This window comes from Ailuropoda melanoleuca, chromosome 13 (genome assembly GCF_002007445.2).
Source record: "Ailuropoda melanoleuca isolate Jingjing chromosome 13, ASM200744v2, whole genome shotgun sequence".
NCBI classification, from domain to species: domain Eukaryota; kingdom Metazoa; phylum Chordata; class Mammalia; order Carnivora; family Ursidae; genus Ailuropoda; species Ailuropoda melanoleuca.
In genome coordinates, this window is record NC_048230.1 from 6910916 (window position 1) to 6925021 (window position 14106).

The 14106-nt window shown below is 43.1% G+C and overlaps 1 protein-coding gene across 1 annotated transcript; it reads right to left on the reverse strand.

Moving 5' to 3' along the window:
* Positions 1–411: 411 nt before the first annotated feature.
* On the reverse strand, positions 412–11112 carry C13H17orf75 (chromosome 13 C17orf75 homolog). The gene is made up of 10 exons (XM_011231096.3): positions 10918–11112; positions 10113–10193; positions 9152–9277; positions 8060–8203; positions 7763–7820; positions 5978–6097; positions 4544–4608; positions 4258–4394; positions 3115–3218; positions 412–2559 (listed from the first exon to the last, which is right to left on the reverse strand). The coding sequence occupies exons 1-10, from the start codon at positions 11055–11057 to the stop codon at positions 2344–2346; spliced, it is 1191 nt and encodes a 396-aa protein (XP_011229398.1). The 5' UTR covers positions 11058–11112; the 3' UTR covers positions 412–2343.
* Between the last annotated feature and the right edge of the window lie 2994 nt (positions 11113–14106).

Consider the following 14106-nt stretch of genomic DNA (forward strand, 5'->3'; position numbering starts at 1 on the left):
TGTGAGGGGGAGGGGGAATCTCCATGACTGAAAAGACACATGGTTAGGAAAATGTGGTCCTCGTCTTATTTCCCGGATGCCTGCAGGCTTTCCTAGCATCTGGTGTAAGCACGCCTCTGATAAAGGACAGGCATTCTGTCACCCTTAATAATGAATGAGAGTGAAGGGAAGTGACTTGGGTTGAGTTCTGCAGGTTAACTTTCCTGGACAATGAATAAAACATAGTGAGGGAAATTGCCCTCACACCCCGTCCGATGCCTTCTGCAGGTGCGGAAAGGCGTATTCCAGCAGGTGAGGTGATTCTCTTCAACAAAGTCCTTAGCATAAGAAGTATAATCTCCCCCCTAAACTTGTCGCGCTTTAATAAAAATGTCAGCCTTGAGAATGGAACTAGTGAAATAAAAATGACTCTTGAGAAGCTAAATTGGTTTATTATTATTACAAATATAATTACAATTAAAATGAGGCCATTTTTGATACATGACAAACATATTTCCTCTGTATGTTGAGCACACAAGTAATACATAAGTGGATTCCACACTTGAACAAATCCTTTTTAAAACTTTAAAAGTTAATACATTAGCTTATTAAAATTTGAATACAGTACATTTTCTGGTCATGAGCTCTGTGGGTTTCTCCTCATGGCCAACAAGACACTCAATTCTATGTCACCATTTTCCTTGCCTACGATAGTGATAGTTTGCCACGGATTTGTAAAATAGGACTGTATGGTACACGACTGTGTACTGTAGTGAGCCTGCATCACAAAATATATATATAAAAGTACATGTAAGGAATATCTAATTACACCTTGACTATATCCATAAATGGCTTGAAGCAGGTAACACATTAACACATTCACTTTTAAATGCCATTTACATCATGGACTGTTGAATGATATGTGAATTTGAAAATGAAAAATATGTTCTTTAGACTCCAAATGTTGATGTCCTAATGTTGTCCATTAAAAAAACTGATTTCTCAATGAGCAACCAAGTACATTAGAAAAAGTCAGATTCAAGGGTAGTGCCTTCGAATTGCTTATTTCCCATAGTCATTCTGAATTTAATGCTATAAAAAATGCTATTTGGATTTTGTTTTCTACACTGCCTACAATCCAAGTTATTAAAATTTAAAACCATATGAGAGCCTTTATGAAGATCCTGAATTGTATTTCTCATTAAAGGAAGAGAAATGGCTTGGTGAGTCATGTCCCCAGACTTCTGTAGACGAGAAAGCATCAAGCCATTGTCAGTCATTTTAAAAGTTAAAACTCAGCACGGACGTATGAGTTTAGGAGAGGGTTTTTACGGGCTTGTGTTCCTCTGAGCGTCCTGAGGGGAGTGAGAAGAAGACTTCCGATCTTCTAAACAGAAATCGTTATCAAATGGATTTATTAAAGAGCTTTGCAGAACAAACTGCATCCCGTGTGTAGCTACGACTGGCTTCCACGGGAGGACACGTTCCATTGATTCCATGTAGAACAATATGAGGCTTGTAACAAATACACGAAAAACTGAAATCAATGAGTAACTCCGATATGAACAATCTGTTTGCATTCTTTATGTTACAGTTTGCTTGTAGAATTTATGTACTTTGTTTCTCTTTTAACACTTGGTTTAAAAACTCCAGCATTTTCAATAGAAAAAGAGAAAAGAAAATACGGGCTCTTGACAAATACCTATGAACAAATGAATGAAGAAAGGGGCTGGGGGCCACTCCTGCAGTAGCTTTCTGTCAGAGATGATGTTTTGTCTTGAAGCTAGTGCATCTATTTTTAAAGCTCATTTAATTTCTTACACACTCATGATTTGGGTATTGACTTAAAAGCTGGCTTTGTCATCCATGCCATAATCAGACAGAAAAAAATCGATCCAAGCACCCACGGGATGCACAGATCTGTCTCTGAAATGGGGTCACGGCGCTAACCCGTCCTGAGACTAGGAGGACATCTTTTTTTAAAGAAGCTATAGTACATTGAGAAAGGAGTATTACAATTTTTCTGGGAGAAAAATTGCTAAACACTGCAGCCAACTCCTCAGAGAAGCCACAAAATTACCTTTCAAGATTTCTGAGCATCAACCCCCTGAAGTCTAGAATTTATGGGGTCTAGAATTGAGCAGTACTAAAATTCCACGACTCTAACACACGTTCTAAGACTCAGTGAAAATGGTCCTCGGATTTTTAGGTCTAAGTAAGTTAAATTTTTAAAAGTACAAAATAAAGAGATCTAGAATGTGTTTGAATTAGTCTTAAGTAGCAATCCTATGACAGAACGACCGCAGTGTCAACACCAAGGCTTGAATGTACAACTTCATAATACAATTATCTTAAAACATGTGATCAGAACCTTTGGGCAAGAGCTTCTTTCATAAATTCTTCAAGGACAGCCACCACGTTTTTGGCTTCAGGCATTTCTTCATGTTCCACTTTAACAATCTTCAAAAGGATGTCTCCACTACCACAGTTCTTTAGGAACATGTAACATTTAAACAAAGCATAATGATTCATTTCTGCCTGTCGGATAAATCTCTTCAAATTATTTGTGTCTTGTATGGCCTAGAAAAAGATTACCCAGTTAAATATGTGTTTAGTGAGATAATAATGAAGGCTGAAAAATATCTCCTATCCACCTGAGAGCTTGACATATGGTGCCAAGATATCTGCTTTTTATTTTAAATATTTCTATCATTCTTATTGCTAATATTGCTTTGCCCTTGGGAGAACACAATCTCTTACATAAAGGAAAAATACTTTTAAAATCTCCTAAATAAAGTAACAACACTCCTCCCCATCAGAATTTTGAACCCTTAGGCACTGAACTATTTTTTTTTGGTGCTTTCCTACTAAGATACATCACAAATCAGAAGACTGATGTCCCTGAGATACAAGCAAGCATTCGACCCAATTAATTGGAAATGCAATGATAAATATGCCGAAGCTCCTGGAAAATATAAATGAAATAAATGCCTTCTGGGGATTCTAGTTTTGAGAACGTCCTATTTATTTAATAGACATCACAGCTGTAAAGCAGATTTGTTACTCTGTCACTGGTACTAACTAAAATTCAGACAAAAATGATATGTGGCATTTGGCACATAGCCAATTAATTACCTTTAGTTTAAAGTTCTCCAGTACTTGTCGAAAAAGAAAAGGGTTACCTCCTTCGGTGCCGTTCAAAAAAACCTGCATCCAGTCCTCACAAAACCGGTTGCTTCCTACAAAGTATTTTAGAAAAATTAAATAAATAAAACCAAAATCCTACAAAGCATAAGACATTTATTCTTTCTATTCATTTTTATTTATTTTTAACGGAAGTGTAATTGACATGTAACTTCTTAGTTTCAGACTTATGCCACGTGTATCCATCATGATTTTCCTTCTTTCTCGGTAAAAACACTTACAGTGAATTTTTTTAAAAGACTGATTTATTTATTTGAGAGAGAGAAAGAGCAAGCACCCACAAATGGGGGGAGTGGCAGAGCGAGAGGAAGAGAATCTCAAGCAGACCCCCCGCTGAGCGAGGAGCCAGACACAGGGCTGGCTCCCAGGATCCTGAGATCGTGACCTAAGCCAAAATCAAGAGTCGGATGTTCAACTGACTGAGCCACCCTGGGGCCCCGCTTACAGTGAATTATTTAAGACTTCTATAACGGTCTGAAAAAAATAGTCTACTCACCGCCTCGCTAAGAAATAGCAAATGGTTGAAGCCCTGAGTGCGTCTTCCCCATCACAGCCCTCTCCTTTCCTATCGGAAAGGATTATCATACCCACGTATTTCTTTCAACTTTTGTCCATACTTTTTTTTTTTAAATCTCTAAGGCTTATATAGTATTACTTTACGTATGTTAAAACTTTGTGTTTTTCTTTAATGGCTTTTGCACTAAACAGTATGCTTCGGGGCTAGGTCGTGCATTTTTGCTGCTGTGTAGGACTCCACTGCATGAGTACAGGAGTGCTTCAGCTGATCACAGTCATCTGCTTCCATTCTTCACTATTTCAAACAATACCTTTATGAGTATTTCTGTCCTTGTCTCCTTACGTACACATACAAGAGCTTCTCTATAGACACACGAGTGGAACTGCTGGGCATGATGGGATTTCCGTGGTTCTAGACTTGATACTGTTTTTTGGTGAGTGTGAGATAAACAGGTGCAAGGGTATAAGGCAGGAGGGGTAAGTGCGTATCATGTGTTCTCTGTGCAAACACAGAGACTCACAGCAGAGCCAGGAGGGCTGCCTCGGGCTGTGGCTCACCTGCATTGTAGAACTGAGGCTCGGGGCCGCTGCAGTCGATGACCACAGATTTATGCAGCTCCTCGGTCATGGCCATGCAGAAGGACGTCATGGTGCCTTCGTGAATGAGGCCTTGAAGACTGGCCACACTCAGAAACCTGCCACACGTACACAAGTTCTTTTCCACAAACGGTATTGCAGGATAGGAGGGAGAAAGCAAATGCGTTCTGCACTGGGTGGGGGGTCTGAAAATGTGATATCAGGCTTGCTGTGGAAAAGGTTCCCTCCTTGCAAAACTCTTCTTTACCTGTTAATGTCTCTCTTTGTTTTTTCATCTGATTCCTTAACTTCAACAGGAGTATAACTCAGAGCCTATGAGAGAAAAATAAAGCCTAACTGGTTGGTACAGGCATTCATTGATAAGGGTTTTCTTTACTGAGCAGCTACTCGACACTAAACGTCAACTTCCCCAATAACCACCACACTGGACCATTCCTGATGGGCACTACCCAGGAGCTCTCCAGAGCCTTGTTCAGAGGCTGCCCACTGATAGCCTAAAACCTGCCTTTACCACCCTGGTCTCATGGGACCATCCAGTCGAAGCTGAATTTACCTACCACCTATTTAAATAAAAGCCCGGGGGCGCCTGGGTGGCACAGCGGTTAAGCGTCTGCCTTCGGCTCAGGGCGTGATCCCGGCGTTATGGGAATCGAGCCCCACCTCAGGCTCCTCTGCTATAAGCCTGCTTCTTCCTCTCCCACTCCCCCTACTTGTGTTCCCTCTCTCGCTGGCTGTCTCTATCTCTGTCGAATAAATAAATAAAATCTTTTAAAAAAATAAAATAAAAAAATAAAAATAAAAATAAAATAAATAAAAGCCCGGCCGTATACTCTAGCCTTCCCCCATTGTCTGGATATTTTCATGAATTTTTCATCTTTTATCTGGACATTTTTTAAGTAATCTCTACTCACAATGTGGGGCTTGAACTTATGACCCCAAGATCAAGAGCTGCATGCTTTACTGACTGAGCCAGCCAGGCACCCCTATATGGACTTTTTATATAGTTAAAAATCACTTTGGATTTTTGTTTTCCTTCTCAAATTGTTTTGGAAATTGTGCCTCTCCCAGATCACTTCAAAAGTATTATTTTAAAATGTTTTATCCTAGGGGCTGGCTCAGTCAGTCAAGGGTCAGACTCTTTTTTTTTTTCTTTTTTAAAGATTTTATTTATTTATTTGACAGAGATAGAGACAGCCAGCGAGAGAGAGGGAACACAAGCAGGGGGAGTGGGAGAGGAAGAAGCAGGCTCATAGCAGAAGAGCCTGATGTGGGGCTCGATCACAACGCCGGGATCACGCCCTGAGCCGAAGGCAGACGCTTAACCGCTGTGCCACCCAGGCGCCCCAAGGGTCAGACTCTTGATCTCAGGTCTTGATCTCAGGGTTATGAGTTTAAGCCCCACTCAAGCTGGTCGTGGAACCTACTGAAAATAATAATAATGTTTTATCCTATTAGGAAGATTTAGTATTTGCAATTCTACCTGAGTAATGGAACTTTCTAGATCTCAGTAAACAGAGCGTGGTCTATTCTGATTGCAAGCATCGTTTGGATGAATATTTGGTGGGGGTGGCGGGGGCGGGGAGGAGTAGTATTCAGAGAAAGTGAATATGTCTTTAAATAATCCAAACTCTGGCAAAGTGACTCTCGATTAAAGAAAAGCTTTTGTTTGGGCAATACTTACGGCATGTAGCAAAAAGGTAAGCTTCTCCTGAAAGAGAAGAACCACCCTTTGGATTGGACATACGACATCCTCAAACCAGCTGCTCAGGTAAGATTTTATGTGGTTCTCCAGGCCCCTTTCCTAGATCAAGAAAGAATATCATCTGCTTTAATATAACCCTTCACTTTAGTGGACTTAACATTTTCTTAATGATACTCTTGACAGTGCAAAGAACTCAGGACAGGGGCACCTGCGTGGCTCAGTCAGTTGAGCGTCTGCCTTCAGCTCAGGTCATGATCCCAGGGTCCTGGGATCGAGCCTGTCGTCGGACTCCCTGCTCGGTGGGGAGTCTGCTTCTCCCTCGGCCTCTGCCCCTGCTCGTGCTCTCTCTCTCTCAAATCAATAAATAAAATCTTTAAAAAAAATGAGGATAGACACCTTTTTTTAAGCTAACACCACCAACTCAAAAAAGGAATTGTGATACAACTTTCCTGAGCAGAGTGAGGACTAATTCTGTACTGAATTTCTTAAAAACACACTTAGAAATGTGTTACATAGCAACTAATGAAGCATCAAACTTTACATCGGAATCTGGGGATGTACTGTATGGTGATTAACACAATATAATAAAATAAAATTAAAAAAAAAAAAAGAAATGTGTTACATAAAATAAAGAGACCGAATTAGTAGGGTTTCATGGTATTTCTTTGCTGGGAGAAGTTGGGCATTTACATGTCCATCTCCCCCTATCATACTGTGTGTACTAGTTGGAGATTTTTTTTTTTTAAGATTTTCTTTTTAAGTGATCCCTGAATTCAAAGTGGGGATCGAACTCACAACCCCGAGATCAAGAGTTGCGTGCCCTACCAACTGAGCCAGCCAGGTGCCCCAGGAGATATTCTCTTAATGATCCTTGTCTCCCCAGCACTCGGCAGTGCCTAAAACATCCATGCATGGGCTTATAGAGCACCTGCTGAATGGCTGAAGGAGTGAGACAGCTCACTCACATTCAAATAGGATCAGAGAAGGACACACACTAATTCATCAAAGCACTCCAGCCCACTCCAGCGGTCAGACATGCTGCCACGAGCACATCTGGCTTTCTAGGCTGTGCTGCTCCCTGGGGACTAGTGGAAGAGCTCCACTCTGCCAAAGCAGCTCCCCCTAGACTCATTTCCCTGGCTTACTCCAATGCTAGCCTTTCCTCTCCCGCAGGATCTTGTAAGCACATGACAAGTAAAGGGAATTGGTACCACAGGTAATGGGTAGTAAAGTTAGAAGAGTTATGATTTTAACAACTACTACATGCTGAAGTGTAGTTTTTTAAAGGGATGGAAAATTTAACCGATATGGATGTATCTAGTTCACGAAAGATCGACCAATAAAAAAATGGAATTTTTCTACAAATCTTTGATGTTGAGTTCAAGGACAGTCATACCATTGTATAGCAGCATGTCTTTGGTGCCAGAGGCTTCCTGGACATTAGCTCTGACCACAGCACAAGTTTTATGTGCCTAGAAATCAGGAAAAGAGCATGCTCTTCCCCCCCTGGCATGTTACCGTATACCCTGAGTTTAATGGATTCAATTTTTCCTGGGTACAAAACATGAGAAGCAGGCTTGTGAAACTTACAGCGCTTACAGGACTACGCTCCCTGCTTTCCTTAACCAGCACCTTCCTATTAGCCCACAAAGTAGTACATTTTTAGAATTTGGGGGTCTTTGTGTCCACCAGTGTGATGTCATAAGCACAGCAATTACAGCGTGTTTATCATCTCAGTCTTACCAGTTAAATCGATCATCTTACCTCACGGCTCATGTTGTTTTTCAGCCCTTGAATATATTTGTCCAATTCGAGCCTGAAAGTACGTTCTTAAGGAAGCAATAAAGGATGCATCGAGACAGTGACCTCTCAACAGGAAACATAAAATCTTTCAAGTGATGCAAACTCTACAACACGCCCAGACAGACTGGTTGTATGAAGGGATGAAATGAAGCAGACCCCAAAGGGGTAGAAAAGCTCTTGGGAGGTCGGGAGGAACACTCCTCCCCTTGGCCCCCATGTTTTCCTTCCTGATATCCTCAAAGACCAAAGGAAGGATATAGCTCAAGTCCTTTTTCAGACCCTCCTAAAAAACAGACCACATACTCCGAAGCGTTATGTTCAGAGTCCACTGTTGCTGCTTCGGGAAGCAGTTTTTCTTGTTGGAAAAGACAGTAATAACAGCCGACCCGGTAATCTAGAATCCTAAAGACAAGACAGTAAAATGTATTATTTTGCTAACTCATGCGTCTAGTTTTATGGACGGCTCCAAACCCTCGTCATCTTCATCTGGCAATACTGTTAGATTGCGAACTAGGTCAGAACTTCCTAGACTTCTCCTTGGCTTACATGAAACAGCAGAGGAAAATTAACATGTACCATTATGGGCTTTAGTGAAAGCAGCACCTGGAATTTCAAACATGGCAATTCTTTGAGTTTTCCTCTCATGTGAAAAACTCATGCAGGGGCGCCTGGGTGGCACAGCAGTTAAGCATCTGCCTTCGGCTCAAGGCATGATCCCGGTGTTATGGGATCGAGCCCCACATCAGGCTCCTCCGCTGGGAGCCTACTTCTTCCTTTCCCACTCCCCCTACTTGTGCTCCCTCTCTCGCTGGCTGTCTCTCTCTCTGTTGAATAAATGAATAAAATCTTTAAAAAATAAATAAATAAAAATAAAGTGAACTACAATCAAGGGGTGTGATGGAAATCTTTCTAGAAGTCAACAGAGGACACCTATGATTAAGCCTGAACTCCATCAATATGACCAACTTTGTGACCTTAATGTCTTTGAGTTTATTTGCTCATCTGAAAATGGAAGTAAGAGTGTCTTGCTCTATTGCCCCTTGGTAGAGAGAATGGCATCAAAGTTTGGGAAAGCACTTCACAAACTGTGAAGTATACAATTTTAGTTTTGCTAATTAACTCTTTTCTTCCAAGTACGAGACTAAAATAAGTACACTTAGGTGGCAGAGCTGGCCACTCGATTAATTCCATTCCACAAATGTGTGCGTGTGTGTGAGACCCAGCGCTCAGGCTGCCAGGGAACAAAGACCAGCTTTGCGAGTCTAGTAGGAGCTGATCTTTTGCAGTTTCTCCTCACGTCTCGTATTGCTCAGAAATAAAAATTCAGGACACAGCACATGTTACACTTACCTCAGCTCCACGGACGTAACATTACCCAGTCCTTCAAATACTGCTCCCTTAGAAAGACGCTTAGCAATGAAGCTGTGCAGCTCGGGCTCCACTTCCGATGGCAGGTTAGTGTCCACCAAGGAGAGGCTTGACAGATGAAAGACACACGTTCCTCACCAGTGGACTGCTACATTCACACCTCGTAAGTCAGAAAATTACTAGAAGCCAGAAGCTCTTTTAAGGATTTGACAAAGCTTTTTACAGGACTCCTGCTGGGGAGGCTTCCAGGTGTGTATGTCACGCCATGATCTACCTCACCCAACAGTTTAAAACAAGCCTATCTTTCCAGCTCGTTCTCTCTAGTATTGTGACTGCACCGGGACCCCAATCCACTGACCTTACCTCCTTTTCACAATACCATAATGCTATTATAACACCTAAAAAACTCCTTAAATCATCCACCATCCAGTCAGTGAACATATTGTTGTATTATACCCTACTTCGCATCACGTGTTAAGGTTCAGGCATTCATTCATTTACTAAATACGCATTAACTGTCTACCCTGATTCAGGGTGCCAGGTAGGGAGATATCAATGGACCAAAGACACAACCATCTCTGCTGTCCTAGAATTTACATTCCAGTGTGTAGCAATAGAGCTCTGAAAGGGTATTGAAGGTGGGGAAAAGGAGCATTTTAGATTCCTTTCTACCCGTGTGACATTGAATATTTAAGGCAGCTCCAGTCGAAGACCTAAGATTGATTGCCTTGGCTAATGACCAGAGGCACTACCGGTATTTGGATCTGCCCAGCCTTAAATGGAACTAATGAGGAAATCCAGATGAGGTTCCTAGGGGACAGGTGGGCTTGGTGGTTTGACTCGGGGAAAGCTGAAGGGAAGTAGGGTACCCACTGATATCTACAAGACAGTGATGCACAGAAGATGAAAGTACACGCGTGGGTTAGGGTCGAGCTGTTTGTACCTGAAATCATCACCAGAGGGCGTTTCTGCATTTGTGCCGCTTGGGCTTCCATCATCACTGTCCCCTCGCTGTTGTGCCACTCTGCACATCACAAAAGCAATACAGCTATCAGTTACGGGCTCTAACTCAAGTGCAGTATGGCCCCCTCCCCGCCGGCAAGCAGGGTGGGGGTGAACAGTCAACCGAAAACGTTGCAAGTTAGAAGTCCGTGGATCCTCCATCGCCTACCCCCAGGACAGGGAGAACCCATGAAACGGCGCGGACAAGAACCCCTTCTCTCTCCAGGCCTTCTAAGGGGTGGAGGAAAGGTTAAATTAAACATTCACAACAGTCAAGGAAATTTCCTCTAAAAACCAGACTTTCCAAGAGAGTCCCAGGAACATCTGCCCCGACCGAGGAAAAGGAGGCAGCGAAAACAGAGGACAGTCGGGGGCGGGGTGTGTGTGTGTGTGTGTGGATGCGTGGGGCTAATGGGAGAAAGCGGGGCGATAATGACAGGAAGGACGGGGTGGAAATTGACATTAATGAGTGTGCGAGGCGCTGCGCCAAAGGGCAGGGGCGACAGGAAGGGGCTGAGAAGTCGAGAGGGACAGTTGGAGCGCAGAGGTTTAGGAGGGGCACGAAAGTCCAGGACGGTGGCCCGGAAGAACGGCGTGAGGCGAGGAGGGCCCTTAGGGCCAGAAACTATATAGCTGGGAGCGGGGAAGAAGGCCTTTGCGAGCGGCCAGAGGTGGAATGCGGGGCCGTGCATGCCGGGCCGGGATGCCGGGCCGGGGCGGGGCCACGGGGACGGTGGGCGCTACACCTGCTTCCGCGGTAGCTGTAGAGACAGTAGTGGCTGCTGGGCGGCGGCTCGAGTCTCCGCTCCTCCGCAGAGCCTCCCTCCTCGCTGCTCTCTAGCTCCTTTTCATCCCCATCTAGAGATTCCTGCAAGGAGGGGAGCATCGCGGCGGCGGCCTCCAAGCGGCCCGGTGTTCCCGCTAAACCGTTCCCCCGCTGCCGTACAGTCCCCCGAGGCCGGGCTCGTGCGGCTCCCAGCCCTCGCGCACCTGCGTTCCGCCGGTTTCCCAGAGTCGCAGGCCAGGAAGCTGGCTGCCCTGGGAGGGAGGAGGGCTTTACTGCCCGCAGGGGCTAGTGAGCGCGCCGAATTACCTCCCGCAGAATCTTTTACTATTTCTCTTTTGAGTCCCTTTTCTCCTCTGGCTGTCTAAGACGTAATAAACATGGTACAATTAGCTAACCACCTGGAAAGGAATGAATGGGCCCTCCTACCGCCCTTCAAGTGCGTGGCCACGCACTCACGTGCACCAGTTTGATAAAAGATATAAAAATCTATTTATTTTTTTTTAAGGTTTATTTATGTGAAAGAGAGGCAGCACGCGCAAGCAGGGGGAGGGACACAGGGTGAGGGAGACAAGCAGACTCCCTGCCTAGTGGGAAGCCTGACCCCAGGCTTGACCCCTGGACCCCAAGATCATGACTTGAGCCAAAATCAAGAGTCAGAGGCCCAACTGACTGAGCCACCCAGGCGCCCCAAAAGATATAAGAATTAAAATGCCCACTCCCAGGTGAAAACATGGGAGAATTTTGAACATTCTTGAAGAAGGCCTTTCTAAATATTTAAAACACTTAAAAACCACATGGGAAAAGATTAGTAAATCTGACAGGGTAGAAACTAAAGTTCTGTGTTGCCCAAAGTCAAAACACAAATGACCAACTAGGGAAAATACTTGCAACGTATATAATAGATGAAGGGCTGTCATTCGCCAATAAAAAAGAAAGACAATAGGCAGTTCGCAAAAATAAAAGTGAAGAATATGTAAGTAAATAAACTGTTTAATTTCAAATGAAATTGTTGGTACATTGTACTACTTTTCACCTGGCACATTAGCGAGATTTGAAAGTTTGGTAATACTTTGTGTTGGGGTGTGTAAAGAAGCAGTCATTCTCCTAAACAGTTGATAGGAATAAAATTAATGCACATGGTTAATTTAATTAATTTATTTTTTTTTAGATTTTATTTTGTAAAGTAATCTCTACATCCAACGTGGGGATCGAACTCATAACCCTGAGGTTAGGAGTTGCATGCTGTACCGACTGAGCCATGCACATGGTTTAGAAAGGAATTTGAAAATGTTTATCAACATTTTAAATTCACATACCCTTTGACTATCAGTGCAATACCAGGACATTGTCAAATGGATGCATTTCTGTGTGAAAAATGCAAGTCCAAAAATATTCCTTGCAACATGGTTTATAATGATGAAAAACGAGACAAAATCTCAACGTTGGTCATTAGAGTACTGATTATGTAAGTTTTGGAACATGCATAGTAGGTAGAATAGTGACACCCCCTCCCCCGCCAAGATGTCCATGTCCTAATCTCTGGAACCTGAGAATATGTTACCTCATATAACAAAAGGGACTCTGCAGGTGTGATTATACTAAGGAAATGAAATGGGACGATTACCTTAGATTAGCCAAGTAGGCCCAGTGTAACCGTAAGATTCTCTGTAAGAAGGAGGCAGGAAATCAAAGAGGAGAAGGCAATTATGATATATAGAGACTGAAGTGATTTGGGACCACAAGCCAGGAATTTGGGCATTCTCTAGAGGCTAGAAAAGGCAATAAGTGATTCTTCCCTAGAGGCTGCAGAAGGAATGCAGGCCTGTCATTTCAGACTTCTAATCTCCAGGACTGTAAAATAATAAATTTGTGTTGTTTTAAGCCACTAAATCTGTGGTTAATTTTGTTACAGCAGCAATAGGAAACTAATACACATGTGTACCAGAAGACTACGCAGCTATTTAAAAAAATGAATTAGAATATGTGCACATAGAGAAAGACAATAGAATCTAATTACTGCCAAGAAAGTAATGCAGACAGGGTGATCTTATGGAATCTCATTACTGGCTTTTTTTCCCCCATATTTTTTTGTTTGTTCTTTGAAGATTTTATTTATTTACTTGACAGAGAGAGAGAGCACAAGAGCGAGGACACAAGCAGGGGGAGTGGCAGAGGGAGAAGCCGACTCACTGCCGAGCATAAAGCCTGACTCTGGCTCCATCCAGGACCCTGGGATCATAACCTGAGGCGAGGGCAGATGCTTAACTACTGAGCTACCTAGACACCCTGATGAATCTATAATGTTAACTGTTATTTTACATTGTATTCTCCTGCTTGGGCTTAGAAACAACTTTAAGAAAAAGGCTCTGATTCTGTGATGCACAGAGGCTTTCATCATTTAGCCTCCACCTCCCCCTCTGACTTCATCTCCTATTTATTACTCTCTCCCTTGCTCACTCTGTTCTGGTCATACTTCCTGGTGTTTCTCAAACACTTCAATTTTTCCCCCAGGGTAAGTCTTAATTTGCGCTTCTGTCTGGAATGCCCCCAGATATCTGCATGTCTTTTTCTTTCATATCATTCAGTTTTCTGCACAAATGTCACCTCCTCAGTCAGAAACCGTCCTATACAAAACACATCCCACACAAACCTCTGCTGTCATCCCAGCAAGTGTCTATCATGTCCCCTTATACTGTTTAGTTCTTTTTCAGCGCACTTATCGCTCCTGACATTATGCATATGTTTAGTGTCTGTTTCCTCTACTAGAGTGTCAGCTTGCTCACCCCTAAAAGTCTCATTCTGAGGTACTGGGGGATAGGACTTAATTTTTCTTTGTGGGTAATTGCGTGTGAGGGGGGGGTGGACACACACAATGACACAGTTGAACCCATAACGAGATTATGCTATCTGTGAACATGGTTTTACTTCTTCCTTTCCAGCCCGGATTCCTTTTTTTTTTTTCCCCTCTTCCCTAGGATTATCTCTTGCCACCAGCCCCATCACTATGAGCTCCAGCCCTAACTCCGTAAGTGTATTTCAGACGTTCAGCCTCAAAGACTTGCACTTCTTGCTCCTTCAATGAGATTCTCTCTCTTCCACTTCCCTTGCTCCCACTGACCCTTCAGAAAACCTTCCTTGACACCCCAGT

Bases quoted from the DNA above. Each gene is read 5' to 3' on its own strand.
- C13H17orf75 (XM_011231096.3), bottom strand. From the start codon at position 11,057: ATGCTCCCCTCCTTGCAGGAATCTCTAGATGGGGATGAAAAGGAGCTA. The intron at 10,194-10,917 runs GTGTAGCGCCCA...TGTGATGTGCAG, and splicing joins TACAGCTACCGCGGAAGCAG to AGTGGCACAACAGCGAGGGG. The intron at 8,204-9,151 runs GTAAGTGTAACA...TCTTGTCTTTAG, and splicing joins GTTACGTCCGTGGAGCTGAG to GATTCTAGATTACCGGGTCG.